Source organism: Miniopterus natalensis, chromosome 16 (genome assembly GCF_054644295.1).
Source record: "Miniopterus natalensis isolate mMinNat1 chromosome 16, mMinNat1.hap1, whole genome shotgun sequence".
Lineage (NCBI taxonomy): Eukaryota > Metazoa > Chordata > Mammalia > Chiroptera > Miniopteridae > Miniopterus > Miniopterus natalensis.
This window is the reverse complement of record NC_142096.1, coordinates 33,116,917-33,134,714: the sequence shown is the minus strand read 5'-3', so window position 1 is coordinate 33,134,714 and position 17,798 is coordinate 33,116,917. Positions and strand designations below refer to the sequence as shown.

At 45.1% G+C, this 17,798-nt stretch overlaps 1 protein-coding gene across 1 annotated transcript in view; it reads left to right on the top strand.

The window, feature by feature from the left end:
- ANXA13 (annexin A13) overlaps positions 1–14,791 on the top strand; it is a 43,263-nt gene extending 28,472 nt beyond the window's left edge. Inside the window, exons 5-11 of the mRNA XM_087825186.1 lie at positions 1,637–1,670; positions 1,769–1,848; positions 3,790–3,858; positions 4,235–4,336; positions 8,599–8,674; positions 12,104–12,216; positions 14,672–14,791. Coding sequence (XP_087681312.1) covers positions 1,637–1,670; positions 1,769–1,848; positions 3,790–3,858; positions 4,235–4,336; positions 8,599–8,674; positions 12,104–12,216; positions 14,672–14,791 — 594 coding nt within the window. The remainder of the gene's footprint in view (positions 1–1,636; positions 1,671–1,768; positions 1,849–3,789; positions 3,859–4,234; positions 4,337–8,598; positions 8,675–12,103; positions 12,217–14,671) is intronic.
- The last annotated feature ends 3,007 nt before the right edge of the window (positions 14,792–17,798 follow it).

Genomic DNA, 17,798 nt, shown 5'->3' with positions numbered 1-17,798 from the left:
AAATGGGGAGGCCCAGCAAGAAAAATGCGAGAAAATCCCAACATTCATGAGGCCTCCAGGTAGGAAACAGAAGCAGTGGTTGGAGCAGAAAGCAACAGCGCTTTGCCACTAAAATGCTCCTTAAGCCTTGCGTGCCAGCAACCTTGAGCTGGTTGCTTCTGCTTGGCCTGTGCTGTCCAACTGTATTTCCAGAAGCTCCACCATGCTCCAAGCTACAACTGTGAACCCCTCTCCTCTCTGGAGCTTGCCTGGCTTCCTTACTTCCCACGAGATAATAAAACCCACCATTTCTGGGAGTTTGCATTTAGGATTGTGCCTTAGAAGAGGGTTAGCAAAGGGCCATGGCATCCGTTCAGCCCAGTAGTCATACAACTTTCCCTACTTGACATTCCCACCCTTTCCAGAAGCACCACAGTCCCTACAAAGAGGCGTCCAAGATCAGGGCAATCAGCAGCCTGCCTCGGCCAGAAGGTTCATTTGATCAGTATTTTCTTAATCCTGTTTGACCATATGTTCCCTCTCAGCCTAGTTTCTTTCAGGTCCTGGTCTCTAACAACAAGCAAAGCCCTTTATTTTCAAGCAAGTAGGTCCAACAATAAAAAGAAGAAAAGCAGAGAGGGAGCAGGCCCAAGTTTGGGGCAGATCCTGGTAGTGGGCTGGGAGGAGAAATGGGAGGGAGCTGCTTAGGCCAAGTGGTTGCCCACCCCCCGAATCCGCCTCCCCTCCCACCCACCGAAGCACAAGAGCCAGGCTTCTCACTTTATTGTCCACCCACCTCCTCCACCTCTTCCCATGCTGCAAGCTGACTTTCATCTTGGACAGCCTGCAGGCGACACTGTGGGGAAACGCCTGCTGTAGCACTGCTGGCTCAAGTGTAAACTGAGGCAGCTCCTGAGTGGACCACCGGGCACCAGTCATTAAAATATAAAGCAACTGTTCCCAGGACACACCCTGTATACAAATTTATACTCCTGCACTCAACAAATTGTTTACTGAATAAAGCCTTCTTTGAAGTAGAGAAAAATCAGAAACAACTTAAATGGGCATCAGTTGGAGGCTGGCCAAACAAACTGTGGTTTATTGCAGGACAGAACATTTTGCATCCATTTAAAAAACGTGGGTAAATAACTATGTATAAGCATAGCTGGATCTCTAAGATATATTACTGAGTGAAAAAATAAGTTAAAGCACAATATGTTCAGCATTCTACTTTTTAAACACATACACAAAGCAATTCTCTACATTTTCAGTAGCACATATATATGTATACAAAGGCAAAGAAAAATATTTGCAAAGATATGCTCTGAACTTCCAACACTGGCTACCTGGCTGGGGCTGGAGAAGTGAAATGCGGTGAGGAGATAACGTAAGACATTAGCTTAGCTGTAGCATTTTCATCTATAGCTAAGGAGAGTGTTTCTATAACTTATTGTGTGGTTTGAAATGTTTGCACAGAAGGGGCCTCTTCATACCTCTAGGGATCTGCTCCAGGCCTGGGCCCCGACCCAGAGGTTGGCCCTCTTTGGGAGCATCCTGTGTCCAGAAACAGGCCCTTGTCTCTTCCCTCTGTGGGTGTCTCTGTATCTCATCGATTAACCCACCTTGGAGTACTGATTTTCTCTATTACCTCTTCTAGGAAATCATCGCCATTAAAGAGGCCTACCAAAGGTGTAAGTAACCTTTATTTGACTTCAGATAAAGAATGTTCCTTTCCAGATACCTGGGCAACTAAATCCTCTGCTTTCTCCCCTCCTTTTCTCTTTGAAAGTATTTGACAGGAGCCTTGAATCAGATGTCAAAGGTGATACAAGTGGAAACCTAAAAAAAATCCTGGTGTCCCTGTTACAGGTGAGAGTGAAGAGGTCTCATGAGCTTTGTGATCTTGGGAAATCCTTCAGCAACATATACCATGATGGAAAATAGCAATGTAGATAGTGAACATTTCCTTCTTTTATTAAAAATGTTACCAAGGGATCATCAGCCTAGACTATCAAATCAGCTATTGTGAAATTACTCAATTAGGATTTCTCCCACAATAATAATTTGTCTAGTCATTTGCAGTTTACAATCACTTTTTGTTAATGAGTTATCTCAATGATTTTCAGCCAGCATGCTGCGAGAATCTTTAAAACATGCAATGCCTGCTATTTAGTCAGGGCACTGACCTCTTTTCCCTTAGGTTGTCAAATAATAAAATAAAATAAATAAAATAAAATAAAATAAAATAAAAAGTCAACAGCCAACACAACAATACCAGTGTGAATGAATCAAAATTATACCTTTTTTTTGTCAGATCAGCAAAAAACATATATTTTGTGGTGTGCCACAGAATTTTAGTAATTAGTTTGTGTGCCATGAGATGAAAAAGGTTGAAAATCACTGCGTTATCTCATTGAGCCTCACCACCTTGTTTTGTCAACGAGGAAACTCAAGCCTGGAGAGGATGGGTAACCTGCCCAGGTTTACACACAGTAAGACACTGTCCAGGAGCCAGAACCAGACCATCTGTCCCCAAGCAGGCCCTTTTCACAACACAACTGTGCACATACTTCAAGGATTCACCCAAGTCTCAGCCTGTAAGAACCAGTGCAGGGAGCTCAGCCAGGAAAGTGGGGCTTTTGGAACTGGCCCTACAAGGACACAGCTCCCAGGCTTCCAATCAGACAGCATCTGTGCTCTCATTGACACATCCATCTATTAGCTTTGTGCATTTCTTCTGTTCCTTCCTCTCACTGTGAATAGACTGACTGCAGTAGGAAGTATATGTGTTCTTCTGCTGTATAACAACTTGCCACAAACTTAGCCACTCAAAACAGCACAGATCTACGATCTCACCATTTCTATAGGCTAGGAATCCAGGCTAGCAGAGCCCTTTGCTCAGGGTCTCACCAGGCTGAGATCAAGGTGTGAGTCCAGGGCCATCATTTCATCTGAGGACCTGGATCTTCTTCCAAGCTCATGGGTGGCTGGCAGATTTCAGTTCCTTGTGACTATAGACTGATGTTCTTGTTTTCTTGCTAGCAGTCAACCAGAGGCTACTGTCAGCTCCTAGAGGCCATCTGCAGTCGCTGCCATGTGCCCCATAGACAGTTCAAAGCATGGCAAGATGGTTTCTTCCAGGCCAGCAGGAGCTCATCTCTCTGACTTCTTCCATCTCTGACCTTTTAAGAACTCATGTTGTTGGATCAGACCCTCCAGAATAATATCACTTTTGATGGACTCAACTGATTAGGGATCTTAATCACATCTGCAAACATCCCCTTTGCCCCATTAACACAACATAATCACAGGAGTGATATCTCATTATATTCACACCTCTGGGACAATATAAGGAAAGGGATTATCCAAGGGTGTGAGCCATTGTGTCATCTTAGCATTCTCCTTGCCACGAAGGGCTTAGGTTACACTTCAAAACTTTCCATGACCAACATGCAGGGCTCTCCAGGACTGGGGCCCTAAGAGGTGAACTTTGATATTTTGGAAGGAAGACTATTAGCTTTCCAATGGACTGACTCTAGGGACATTGCGAGGCTGCCTTCAGCCTGCTTAAGAGGTCAGTGGGGTTTGTGAGTGACCTGATTTCTACAGAAAAAAACAAAAAGGAAAAAACAAGCGCTGCTGTGAAACTGTTCTGTTTATCAGTTGTGCCCAAAAGATGGCAGCAAAGAGCAGTGCTTGGCCAGGCTGACTCTCCCTAGGGCCACCCCTCTGAAATCACCCCGTTCTCCCCTTTTTGTGTTCTGTGGTCAGGCAGGAATCAAGTTCATAACAACGTGTCGATTTTTCTAGGCTAATCGTGATGAAGGAGACGATGTGGACAAAGATCTAGCTGGTCAGGATGCCAAAGAGCTGTATGACGTAAGTGTGTAGGCGTGCCAGTCCCGGCAACAACCTTCTAAAAATGTGTTAGCATTATTTTCAACAAGTGTTTCTTTATTTCATGCAAATGGGAGTTACTTAGGAAATACGTATGATCTCCACAAACCTAAAAGAATTATTCCTATTCTTATACTCGGGGGTTAACCATCTCAGATCCATCTTATAATAGGGGGAATATAAATCATAGGTCAGAGGTATACTCATGGGTTAGAAGCTTAAAGTGTTTAGTCAATCAATTTGGCTTCTATTCAAAGTATATTTTATCATTTCCTGTACGTGAGGCCTGGTCCCAACACTGTCTATTCAGTCTTTTTGCAAAAGGCTTTTACAAAATGTTTGTATTTGACCGCCCCAGGCAGGAGAAGGCCGCTGGGGCACTGATGAACTTGCCTTCAATGAAGTGCTGGCCAAGAGGAGCTACAAGCAGTTACGAGCCACCTTTCAAGCCTATCAGATTGTGAGTAATCAAGGACAAGGGCAAGGAGTCCACATTGAAATTGAGTCTTAAATTATTTCCAAGAGAAGCCACTATCTGGGACATGGAAGGGGGGGGGGCAGACAGTGTTTTACAACAGTGGTTCTCAATCAGGGGTCATTTTGCCCCCCAAGGGATATTTGATAAGGCCTGGCAACATTTGGGGCTGTCACAATGTGTGCTACTGGCATCTAGTGGGTTGAGACCAGGATGCTGCTAAACATCTTACAATGGCGCAGGACAGTCCCTTACAAGAAAAAATCACCCAGCTCCAAAGGTCCTGCCAAGGTTGGGAAACACTGCTTATGACCGAGGCGAGGAAAGCAAAGAAGTGTCAAGTTCAGGAGCAAAGTTCTACAACCAAAGCGTCCAGGTTCAGATCCTGGTTCTACATCTGGCAAGTGACCAACTCTCGCCATGCTCATTTGTAGAGCAGGAACCACGATCCTCACCATTCCACCCTCAGAGGGCTCTTTCATGAGCTAAATGAGATCAACATAAAAGGCTCGGACAGCCCCGGGCATGTGGTAAGCACCCAGACGTTTGCTATTGTTATCACTCTAACTTGCAGTGCTTACCACTCCCAAGATGGATGTGATATACCTCGCATACACTCCTGAAAAGATGTGTATAAATTACTTTTATACAATTATTTTTTTAATCTAATGATAATTTTAAGCCAACAAGGTGAGTTAGCTATTTCAAGGCACTTAATGGTGAGTCCTTCCCTAAAAATCAGTCTTCAATTGCAAGAAGCCTCTTGGGGAGTATCAGATTTCTTTTGTCTCCTATTTTATATTTGTGGAGTGCTTTTAACCATTCAAATCGCTTCTGTGCCCTGTATCTCATTTCAATTTCACAATACCGTAACTATAATGTGGCTGAACAGCCATTGTAACCCACAAGGGCCGGACAAGGACAGTGTGTTGTGAGTAAGGAGCCATCTGTAGCTTCCCAGGACCACACAGCGAGTCGGTAGCGAGAGTGGATGGCTCCAAGACTCCCCAGCCTGAGCTCCTGCCTCGGCTGGAACTGGCCGCTCCTCACTCGAAATAGTGTTTCCTAAGTGTTGCCAGCAGATGAAAAGACAATAAAGCTTTGGAATTTTATCATCACTGTATATAAGCCTTGAGGGCCCTGTGCTTTCAAATCGTGCCCAGAGTCAGGATCAAAGGCAGCTGACCCCACACTCCCAGGGCCTCTGTGCCTGGAGCTGTGTAGACTGAGCTGAAAGTCTTCCCTGTGACCTGAACTTATTCCCACATGACTGGGGCCTTGGACGGAGGTTCTGGGGATGGCGGTCATTGCCAATGGCTATAAAGACACACATACATGTGAGCGTGTGTGTGTGTATGTGTGTGTGCGCATGGACTAAGTACCTGACTAAGGCTCCTCTCTAGACCAATCATTCTCAAAATTAATCCTGAAACAGCAGCATCAAAATTACTTGAGAACTTGTTAAAAATGAGAATTCTCAGCCCCCACCCTGGACCTACTGAGTCAGATTCTCTGGGGTGGGGGAACTACTGTTTGTGTTTTAACAAATTTCCAGCTTCTAATGCATATTCAAGTTTAAGAAGTCTGCTCTATGCTACTAGCTGTATGACCTTGAGCAAGTTACTAAGGGTTCTGTGCCTCAGTTTCCATAACCATAAAATAGAGAAAATAATAGTACCTACTTCATTGGGTTAGTAACAGTTAAGTGGATTAATAGAAGTAAAGCACTTAGTCCTTGCATGCAGTATTGCTCAATTAACATTACCAGTTGTGAGGAGTCTCCCTATGTGAACCAACAGTGTTAACAATCAGAGCTAACATTCAAATGGGCAATAAGAGAGTCTACTGATCTGATGATTCTCTACATGAAACCAGTTCAAAACGGCTACCTATTCATCTATTCCAAAAACCTTGCTGGAACATTATTCATCTTTATTTTACCCTTGATTTCACCCTTAGAGCTCACCCTCGTCATAGGACCATGGTTTCATCTCATGGCCTTTGGCTAAAAGAACTCAGATGCTAGTGTCAGACCACTGGAGCATATTCTGTGGCACAGATTGTCGTCATATAGAGTTGAATTGTAATTTTGGGCACAAAAACTCAGGTTTTTGCCCTTTGCCCTCTAAGCCTGAATCTTAAGTACTGATGTTCTCAGAAATCACAGCCTAAGAAACAGAGATTCCCCAACTCTGCTGCATCATGCAAGATTATTACAGCCCCAAGCATACCAAATATGAAAGGTATATATAATTATAAAGCCGAAGTAAGTTCCCCAAACAGGGCTCAGTATGCGTTGTAGGTACACAGACCCACAGCCCAGACTCGCTGCCTCCCCACTATGCCTTCACCATTTCTCCCCTCCCCTTTAAGTGTTCCTAAGCCCAATCCAGTCTTTAGCCCTTTACTTGCTGTAGCCAAAGCAAGTGTATAGGGCTCAGCTGTGGGCACACTATCATTTGGGGGGAATTGGTTTTAATCCCCTATTTTTCTAATAATCTCCCTACCTGGTTAACTAGAAGCCTTTGAGGCTTGTCTGGAATTCCCCTGGCAATGTGTTTTTGTACTGACATCAGAAAACCTGGGTCTGTCCAAAAGGCCCCCTAAGAACAAAGTGTTCCAGGAAGTGAAAAGCATGCCCTTGCAAAGGAGAGTCACAATTGCTTGGACCAATCAATGGATTTTCATTTGTGTCCAATGGAGCCTCTGGAGCTGCCTTAGTAGCAACCAGGAGGGGGATGGGGCAGGAGGTAGGTAGAGAAAAAGGAGCAATGCCTTCTCATTGCATTGCTTGAATAGTGACCCCTGGAGTCGTGCAAAAGGGAGACCCTGAGAAGGCAGACCCCGGCATTACTGCCTAGCGCTAGCAAAGGAAACCATCTCCTGCCTTCCAGATCAGCCCTGCTTTTCTGCGTTTATCTGTTGTGTAGGCTAAGTTTCTACAGCAAATTGAAAAGCACTGCCTGGCCCAGTATTAACAACAGAAACAGAAGGTGTTTTAATGTGAGGTCTTTTTAGTAAACACAGACCTGCGTGAATACAATGTCCTCTTGAAATGCAATCTCAGTCTACAGAACAAGAGCCCGTTCATGGGAAAGTGATACCAGTCCCTCCAAAATACCAGCTCCCACATCAAACCCCAAAGAGGCTGGGGACAGCTGAGGAAAGGACAGGACTGGAAACCTCCAATTCAGTCCACTTGAATCCATTACACACACCAGGCCTCTGGTTGTGCAAATCACGATCAGACCGCCAACAGGGCTTCATTACATCTGGACCCTCCCCACCTCCACCAAACACACACCTATTGTGCCCGCATCACAAGGAATATTTTGTTTACCTATGTTTCAAAATAAACTACATAAACTCCACTGGCATGTCCTCAGAGCTCCAGTTATTTATAGAATCACAATTGTGTCGTATCTTCTAAAGATAATTCCTAGGAAAGATGTTTCAGTATTTCTAATGCTTAAACGTGTTTCCCAAACCCAACACAAAGTTCTCCTTCCTCTTTATTTGCCTGCCCTGAGTGGCCCAGGCCATACTTGGCATTAAGCACAGTCATACTTTACTCTGAACTTCGGCTTCTGTAAATATTTGGAAAGAAACCTAACGTGTAACGCTGTGCAGAGCGCTATGCGAGCTGGTGTGGATATAGGATCACTTGGAATTAGCCCAGAATGAAGGGAAGTGGCATTTGATGTGGCAACCCCCCCCACACACACACACACAGCACACATGTCCCCACTCTATCAGAAACGTTAGACCAAGTTCCTAGCTTGAACTTCCCAGCCTCTTCTTGTTTCACCCAGACTGTAGGAGACTGAGTGCCCAGTCCCAGGGCAAAGGAGATGGGGGAGGTGTGGGAAAGATGATTACAACCACAGCCTCGTAGAAAATTAGAAATGGAAAATATTTTAAAAACACATAGGAAGCTCAGTACTGTATATAAACTAAAGAATTGTTGATACAGTATGTTCATTTTTCTTTCATGCCCTGATTTTACAGAGGGGGAAATTGGGGCTCAGGGTGTGGTCCTGATGGGTGTCAAATCCATTAGGGGTCAGATCTGGAGAAACTGCTCAGCAATGAGAGCCCCACTCCAGTGGGGGAGCAACCACCTTCAGCCCTGCAAGCCAGAAGCCAGAAAGGACGAATCTGGGAGAGTTTAGTGTTTTCTGTGGAGTGAGGACCCCAAGTGCACCCAAAGTAAAACCTGAATTAACGTCTGGACTTTGTCTCTCCAGCTCATCGGTAAAGACATTGAAGAGGCCATTGAAGCAGAAACGTCGGGAGATCTGCAGAAGGCCTATTTAACTCTCGGTAAAGTAGAGCTGGGAGGGTCCCTGACTTAGGTTAGGCTGCCTGCAAAAAGACTCGGGAGGGAGATTTGTGTGCAGGAAGCTTTCATAGAATAGTTTTGGGAACAGCACCTCTAAGCAGCTCTGAGCAAGGGAGAGAATGAATGTGATACAGTTGCAATGGGAGCTCTGATGGTCCCCAAGGAGTCCTGAAGCCGGGATGTCCAAAGTGAAAGCAAGGGGCCAGGTCTTTGCACCCCCCATCAAGCAGCAGGCTGGTTGCAACCCAGAGCATTTGCAAGCTCAAGTAAGGCTGCTCCCTCCTTAGAGGACAATTCCAGGGAAGGGACTCAGTTGTGAGCAACCAGCAGGCAACACTTGGACTGAGTGTGTGTGTCCTGAAGAAGTCATCTTGGGTACACACATGGCATTCACCACAGGCCCACTAAGATTGCAGGCCCCTGAGAGCATCTGTCCACAGCCTGGGACTGCTCTCTGTCCAGTCTCAGGGAACAGTATGCAGTTCATAGGACACACACTCCAAAGTACCCAGGTTCTGGATTCATGAGCAAGTTTCTGCACATGCCTGATGGCTTGAGGGTGTCTTTTTCCAGTTGGTTCCCTTCAACAGTTGGAATGAATGAGGTCTGTTAAGAAAGAGGTGGGAGGAAGACCAGATCTTGACTGTGCCAAGCAAGCACCAGGACCTTCTCTCCAGGTGTAGCCCAGAGGCAGGAAATAGCACAGAGATAGCTAGATGGGCATGGGGCTGTGTCTGGCAGGCTCCTTTTTCCTTTTTGCAAGCCCTGGAATGAAGGCATTGTCCATTGTCCATACCCCTGTGGCAAGGAGTCCAGGCACCATCCCAGATGGCACAAGAAATGGAGAGGTGCTTCCCCAGAAGAGGAAGAACCCAGAAAGCAGCCCTGGAAGTTAGAAAATGTGTTCCAGCTGCCAAACCTTCTCTTTTCTTTTCTTTCTTTCTATCTTTTTTTTTTTTCAACAATGTCAGCAATTGATTTTTTTAAAATCCACCCCCATTTTGCATTCAAATTAGCACGACTTCTATTGTGATGCACAGAGGCCTAAAATCCCTGACCGCACTGCATATACATGGTAGTCTGTCCTTGGGCTTAACGAATGAGTGTCTTGGGTAAATGGAGAGGTTTATTCATGGTCCAGCCAGGAGGCTCCAAACCCTTCCTGTGCTTCAGTGCAGAGAATCAGGAAAACACCAGAGTTCAGTCAAAAGAGTAAGATTAATCTTCATTAATATTAATTATTAATGGTAATGAAACCATTATTAACAATAATGGTAATAAAACCATTCAATTCTTTAACAATTGTTTAGCACCTGCCTGAGCCAGGGGTCATGCTAGGTGTGGGGATCAGAGGTAAATAGGTCCAATTTTGGCTCTTAAGAAGCTTAAAGTCCATGGCAGATACACACAAATCAACCAAGTAGGTGACAGCGATGGTAGAAACGAACACAGCTGAGAGAGGAGGGAAAGGCTCAGTCCCTGTAGCTGGGAACCGTGAAATGCAGGACTTAGGTGCACTCCAGTGTAGCAAACATAAAAGCAGTTAGAAAAGACCTCAAGAATAAGCCACACAGATAGTAGACAGGACTATATGACTGTATTTTCTAGACAATCCCCCCCCCCCGTACTCCCACCTAACTCATAAAGATGCCAGTTTATGGCTAAAATCAAAGAGGAGGGGCTGTGAGACCAAATGACTCCCATTTGCAGCCACTGGAACAGCACTTCTCCAAGCGGGGTCCAGGGACCGCCTGCATCGGAATCGCCCATGGTGAGGGGTGTGAAAATTCAGTTTCCTGGGCCCTCCTGCAGGTCACCCAAGTGGAACCTCCAGGAATGGAGTCTGGAGGCCGCACTTTGATGGGACCCCTGGGACTGGCTGGTGCTCCCTGGATTTTGAGAGCACCTGCTCGGAAGTAAGGGGAGGCAGGAGAGGGCACAGTGGCCAGCTGCCCGGCCTCGCAGTCGCCGCCTTCGGGCCCGCGTCTTCCCTAGCAAGCTCCGTGCAAACTTCTGAGGGATTTCTGCTGCTTCCACGGACAGAGGTTGTTCACCAGGCATAGACTGTGTACAGAAGAAAAGCTGAGAATTTTCTCCCCAAAATACCAGGACGAAGGAATGCCAGGGAGAAGACACCTGTGTAGGTAGGGAGCCCACTGACAGGCAGGCAGACACGTCCGCATCGGTTAGGACTGCCCCGGGGGGCACCTTCAGGAAAACGCTGGGCGGCCACTAGCTCAGACTGTCTGGGGGTCACAGAGAGTCCCAAACATGCTATTCCCCAAACTGACGGGTTCCCCCAACCAGCAGTAATCCAGCAGCTTTTAGATTGTTCTAGGGCTAAAGTGGTCAGACACCTGGGTCTGGGTTTTTCTTTTCCATTGACACTCTGATGGCTGACCCATGTCCTACAATGAAGGCAGGCCCCCAATTTCAACTCTGCTTCCCTAATCCCATCCCTCTCCCTTCTTCATCCATCACATGGGCGATTAACTAGAAAGCAAGAGTTTCCATTATGGACATGTTAAGGCCGTGCATTATATGCATGTGTGAAGTGTTCTAGTTAAATGTCAACAACCTAAAGAGTAAATGGTTCATTTCTCCCAAAGTGTTAGTCAATTGGGACCCATATGAGCCTGGGAGGAGGGGAGAGAATGGTTGATCCCCTAGGGGTGCACCCTATCTCCACTTGGTGAGTCAAAACCGAGCTTCATTCATTTGTGGATTAAATCAAAGCTGGCAGGCAGGGGGAAGGCCAGAGAAGAGCACCTAGCAGCATCACAGGGAGGTGACCTGTAGACAGGGTCAAACATGTCATCGAGCCCACATCCCAGATCGCAAACTAAGAGGACAACAGGGAACCTGGAAAAGATCCAGAGCTGAGACTCACCGAGCAAACCCAGTGAGGAAAAACAAAGGGAAGGAAGGCTGTTTCGCAAGGGAAGCAGGCCGCAGTCCCACTGAGGGCATCTCCAGCACCATGACGTTTTACTACAGCAACGTTGCCTGTCCATCTGTTTCCTCTCCAGACCCGACTCCGGCATCAGAGATTTCACTGAGATATGAAAAGTTATTTCTGCTGGTGAGAAGCATGACTTTGCAGGGACAGCCTGAGGATGGCCAAGAGGTCCTCCCTCTTCGAAGGGTCTTCAGGGAACAGGAGGGATTCTTAATTGTTGGAAGGTGTTTTGATTCAGCTCTGGTTGAGAATCCAGGTGCCCTGACCTGGGGAATCTTCCAGATCCCATTACACAACAGTATGGAACTAGCTCCTTTCAAACATCTGCCTGACAATCCAATCACCTCTGAGGGTGGCAGGTGACACTCCAGCCATCTCTGTTCCTTTGAGGGTCTCCATGTTATTCAACCAAATGTGACTGTCTCACATTCTCTTTTCCTGCACCCGCCAGTGAGGTGTGCCCGGGACCAGGAGGGCTATTTTGCTGACCGTCTGTACAAGTCCATGAAGGGTGTGGGGACGGATGAGGAGATGCTAATTCACATCTTTGTGACCAGGGCTGAGGTAAGACACACTTGACTCCAAAGTGGCGGGCTGGGACTTCTCTTTTTGCCATCATGTCATCAACAAATAGTTTTTACCAAGGGCCTATTGACAGAAAAAGTAAAACAGAGACATCCTTTGTCTTTCCAGACTTTGTGAAAGACCTTTTGCTATGTTTCAACCTGTTTCTTTTTGTAAAAATACACTAGTGACAGCCACTTCTATTTTTGTCATCTGTGGCTCTAGAAAATTTGTGGCGGTGTGCAGAGGGGACCTGGTGGAACCCTTCTGGGTGTTGCGGCTAGGCTTGGGCCCATTTTACGGAAGGCAAAACTGAGACGCTGAAGGGTTAGCGATGGCCTAGGTCACCCAGCAGCAGAGTCAATGAGCAAACAATTGCCTGACTCCTGCTAGGCCTTTATTTAATTGTGCAAGAGTATGATCTTGCACAAGAAACAAATCAGTACAAGACAGTGTTTCTCAACTTTTCTTAAATTATCAATCGCCTCACCAAGGAGCCTTTTGGGACCTATTTTTTTTCCTAATTGCTCCCCTCCCCCCTATCGAGAAATGTTAACACTGCAAATATACTGTATATCTGTTTATGTTCCATTTATAAGTGCTTTTACATAAAAAGATTGAGTTTTTCCACCCTGTAAGAGCTAATTTTTGCCCTGTTAGGAGCGAGGCTGCACCCCCTTGAGAATGCATGAGGGTAAGAAAGGGACCGGGAAAGGGCCAGGGCCGGAGTAGCCCAAAGCGTGGGAGCAGCCGTCAAGATCCACAGCAAATGCTTTGGATTACAGAGCCACACACAGAAGAAATGACAAAACAGAGGGGAAGTGGCATTTCAGCTGCAGTAGAAGCAGGGGATGAAGTGTAACTGAGCCCTTGCAAACCACAGACATCTTCCCTCAAAAAATTGTTAAATGGAGGGGGAAGGATCCCAACCCAAATTCTGGCCACAGCTTTGGACAAATGCTTAACGTCTAGCACTGTTGTCTTTAAGTACAGCTTAGCAACAGGACTGTTCTTTCATTTTTATTTCTATTCCTGGAACTTCTCCTCCTCTATGATTCATATTTTTCTTTCTCTCTTAAAGTCCATGTCTCTCTCTCCTCCCTTTTCCCCTCTCCAGTCTGTCTGCAGCTCTCCCCACAGTCCTCACTCTCTCCTCCAAATCTCTCCCTTCCCTCTCCAGTCTCTGTCTTCTCTGTCTTCCTGTCCCTTAGCAACTCAACCCCCCAGCCAAAGTCTTGAAGCACTCAAGGAGCAGGGCAGGGGTTCTAAAGACCCCGGGGAAACGGGTGGGTCTGGAGGGCTCCTCGGGGTTCCATGTTCACCCCAGTATGAGCCATGGACTGTTCATTCGAGATGCTCTGCCCATCTCAGTACTGACCACGTGTCCTGGGTCATCTCCACATGCGGACCATCCCATCGGAATGCTCCAGGCCCCGCCAGATGCAGTTGGCCAGAATCTCTAACCCCCAAAGCATCATGGTACAAGAACAGAGCTGCAGTGTGCGCCCCCCCAACCTCCCACCTTTCTGCCCTCCTCCCCCCCAGCCAAGCAGTGCACAAGCCAGGGGAGCAGAGAGACAGACACCACCTGCCTGCTATGGTCTCTCTCCTGCTCAGCACCCACTTCGAACAACTCCCCGCTCTCCCACCTTCTCCTCTCATCTTTCTCTCTCCTGTTCAGCTCTCTAATTGGGGGGGAGGGGGGGGAGTAAAAAGAACCAGAACTTGAGCGATGGTTTGTAGGTCTGTCTAGAAAGCAAAGCAGAGTTTAAATTACAAAGTTAAGAAAAAAATCCAACAAAACTCCTGCTTAAAGACAGTGCTGTGCTTCTTTTATGAGACTCACTATGTTCCATCTGGATTTATATCTTTTCTATGACAAGTGTTCTCTCCCTTCCTAGGTCATAAGTCTTGAGAGCAGAACAATCTTTTAACTTGTTTTTCTCCTGAGTCCCTCCCCACTTCCAGCACCTAGGTTTTTCAAGCTTTCAATGAATTAGGTTCTAAATAAGTCCTATAAATTGATATTGATTTGAATTCTACTGACTGGCACTAATGCCCTTGCTGATCAGGGTACAAGAAAAAAAGAGGCTTCATTTAAAATCTCTGTCTTTTGTCCCTTTCTGCTTTCTAAGAATAATTCATTTTTAAATAAACCTAAAAATTTTCAAAAGAAAAGTAGTATTTTGCAACACATAAAAATCCTATGAAATCCAAGTTTTAGTGTCCATCAAGAACATACACACAGACACTTCTGCAACCTTTGGTGAGCTGAACTCAGCTTTCCCTTTCTCATCCACAAAATAGGAAGAACAGTAGCCCATACCTCTGAGGGTTGTTCTGAGGCGTAAATGAGCAAATGAAAATAACGTGCTTAGTATAGTGCCTGCCTGTGTTTATGGTGAATACACTATAAATGCTGTTGTCTCCTTTGCTATTGTCTTTTCTCCTACAGGTGGACCTTCAGGGGATAAAAGCTAAATTCCAAGAGAAGTATCAGAAGTCCCTCTCTGACATGGTTCGCTCAGACACCTCTGGGGACTTCCAGAAACTGCTGGTAGCCCTCTTGCACTGAACCAAGCCAGAGCAGTAGGAGCGCAGGGAGGAACCATCTTTGTCAAGAGCCTGTTCCAAACCAGATTTGCAAATGTGACTCCAGCACAAAAAACCTTCAAGAGTCCTGGTTTATTTTCTTGGCAGCTTCAGGAGTGCAGCCAGGCCAGGCTGTTTAAGTCAGAGACAGCGGCCTCGAGATGCTTGGGCAGGTCACCCTTGAACGCTGGCTTACCAAGTATCTGGGCTGCCTCTTAACTTTCCTTTAGCATGGTAACTGAATGCTTTATCAGCACAAATGAAATCAGCAGTTGATGAAAAAAACTATCCATTTGTAATAAAACATTTAGAAGGACATATATCGCACAGGGGTGTGTGTGTTCTGGGTAAAGATTGAATGATTAAGGTACAGGGAAGACAAAATTAACCAATTCATTAATTTTCTCCTGTGTGTTCAATTTCAAAGCCTCAATGTTAATTAAAATTGTGGATTATGCTTCCATCAGCTGCTTTTCTAAAGACTGGGTTGATTAGTTTTGGCTCTTGTCCTAGAAATATATGACTTGTGAAACTCAAACATATTTGAGAAACACGCAGTTATATTTATTAATGATCATCAAGGCCAGCAGCAAGGAAACAACTGACTTGCCTACGAGAAATCTAACCAGAGGTAAAATCCACTACCTGGTTTAAATGATTTTTCTTGCTTCTGTAGACATTTGTCCCATTTGAGTCTTCCATCTGACCTTCAAATACAATTAGACTGGGCACAGTTCCAATATGATCAAGGTCAATGAGCTGACTCTTAAATGAACTGGTTCCGCACCAAAAGCATCTCTGTTCTAAGATGATTGTTTCATAGCCACATGTTGCTAGACATACAGGGGTCTTCAAGAGAACGTGGACACTTTGTCCAACAATTATAGTTATCATTCATTGAATGATTGTGTCTGGCATACTTCCATATTTAATCTTCCTAACAGCCCTATGAGGTTAATATTACTCCCGTTTATCAACTGAGAAAACTGAAACATTAAGTAATCTAGCTAAATTCACTTGCAAGTGATAGAGTTGGGATTTGAATTCAGGACTGGTTGACTCCAGAAATCATATGGCTAACTGCCTTTCTTGGAAAAAATAACACAAAGTGCATAGTAATGGGTCTGTATTCATTCACCTGCTTAATTCCCTACTATCTGCCAATCACTGTGTTGGGCTCTGGATACAGAGATAAGTAGAACATTGGCCATGCCTTAGTCGGTTCACTCCCAGGCCAGTAATAGAGACAGATGCCTCCAATATTCAACAGAATGCTGTAAGTACATGAATACTGGCATGTAAAGCTCTTTACCCATGAACAAGAAGAGGGAATGGGCAGTTCTGCCTTGGGTAACTGGGGAAGGATTCAAAGAGATACATTTGTGTTGGGTTTTGAAGAATGCATAGAAGGTCTCCAGAGAAACAAAGAAAGAAGGGCATGGGCAGAGGCTCAGAAGCATCAAGGAACCCAATGTGTTTAGGAAGCAGTGATATCCACTCCCCTGGGGCAAGGACATAGTGAAAGGAAGGAGAGGGTTGGGGAGGCAAGGATGCAGCTGCCAAAGAGTTTGCTTAAATCACGTTAGCAATGGTTTTGCTTGCCAAGCGTGGGCCTGATCCTTTGGGCAATGGTGGTCACTGGAGATGTTTAAGGGAGGAACATTTGGGCCTTGGGAAATCACTTTGGTTGTGTAATCAATGTATATAGCAAATAGCCCAAATGCTCAGTATAAGACTGCATGTCATGGTGTGTCTTTGTAGAGGCTATAAAGTGGTGATTAACAAATTAAGAAGTTATGTTCACATTTGTGTTCTCAATATACTGAGTAATGTGTCTCTGCCCCATCAGTGTGGAGTCTGGCTTCTCCAACAGCAAGAGACCAATGCACAGGACTCCTCCAGGCTGCAAACAAACTATGTCTCAGACCACATTACAGCCAATAAAAATGCCTCAGATAAGCTCCCAGAAACTAGATAAGCCAAGAAATAAGGATGCCATAAAATCACATGTGGTATTCAGCTCTCCATATCCACAGGCAAGAGCTGCCATGCTAAATTCAGAGAGATCAGAGAGAAGTCAAGGCTGACTGTTTGTGACACTGCAATTTCTTGCATGACCAGGACATAAGATGCAGAGCAGAATGTTGGGAGACATAGGGTCAGGACAAAGAAAAGCAGACAGGGGAATTTTTCAAATAAACTTTTAATTTTTTTATTTTGTCTTATTTCTATAAATTTTGGCTTATAATTATAAGTTACAATTATATCACAGAGAGTTCCCATATTCTCCAATCCCAGTTTCCCATATCACTAACATTAATATGGTACATTTGTCACGACTTATGAACTAATGTTGATAGATTATAATTGAGTAAAGCCCATACTTTATTCACATTTCCTTAGTTTTTACCTAATGTTGTTTTTCTGTCCCCAGTTCCCAAATATCACATTAGATTTAGTTGTTATGTCTCTTTAGGCTCCTCTAGACTGCAACAGTTTTTCAGACTTTCCCTGTTTTTGTTGACCTAGGCAGGTATTCTGTGGAATATCCTTCAGTTTGGGTCTGTCTGATGTTTTTCTCATGGTCAGACTGGGGTTATGGGTTTGGGGGAGGAAGCGCCATTCCCATCACATCATATCAAGGGGACATGCTATCAGCATGACCTATCACTGTCGGTGTTGATCACCTGGTTCGGTAGAGTTTTGTTAGGTATTCCCACTGTGCTCATTAAAAGGAAGCCACTGTGTACCACTCACACTGCAGGGTTAGGGAGTTATGGTCTACCTCCTTGAGTGGGGAATTTTATATAAATTATTTGGGATTCTTTTGTACAGTAGGTTTGCCTGCTCTCCTATTATTCATCTATTCAATAATTTACTTATATCAGTATAGACTTATGAATATTTACTTTGTACTTTGGCTTATAATCCAATACCATATTGTTTATTTTGTTGCTCAAATTGTTCCAGTTTTGTCTATTGGGAGCTCT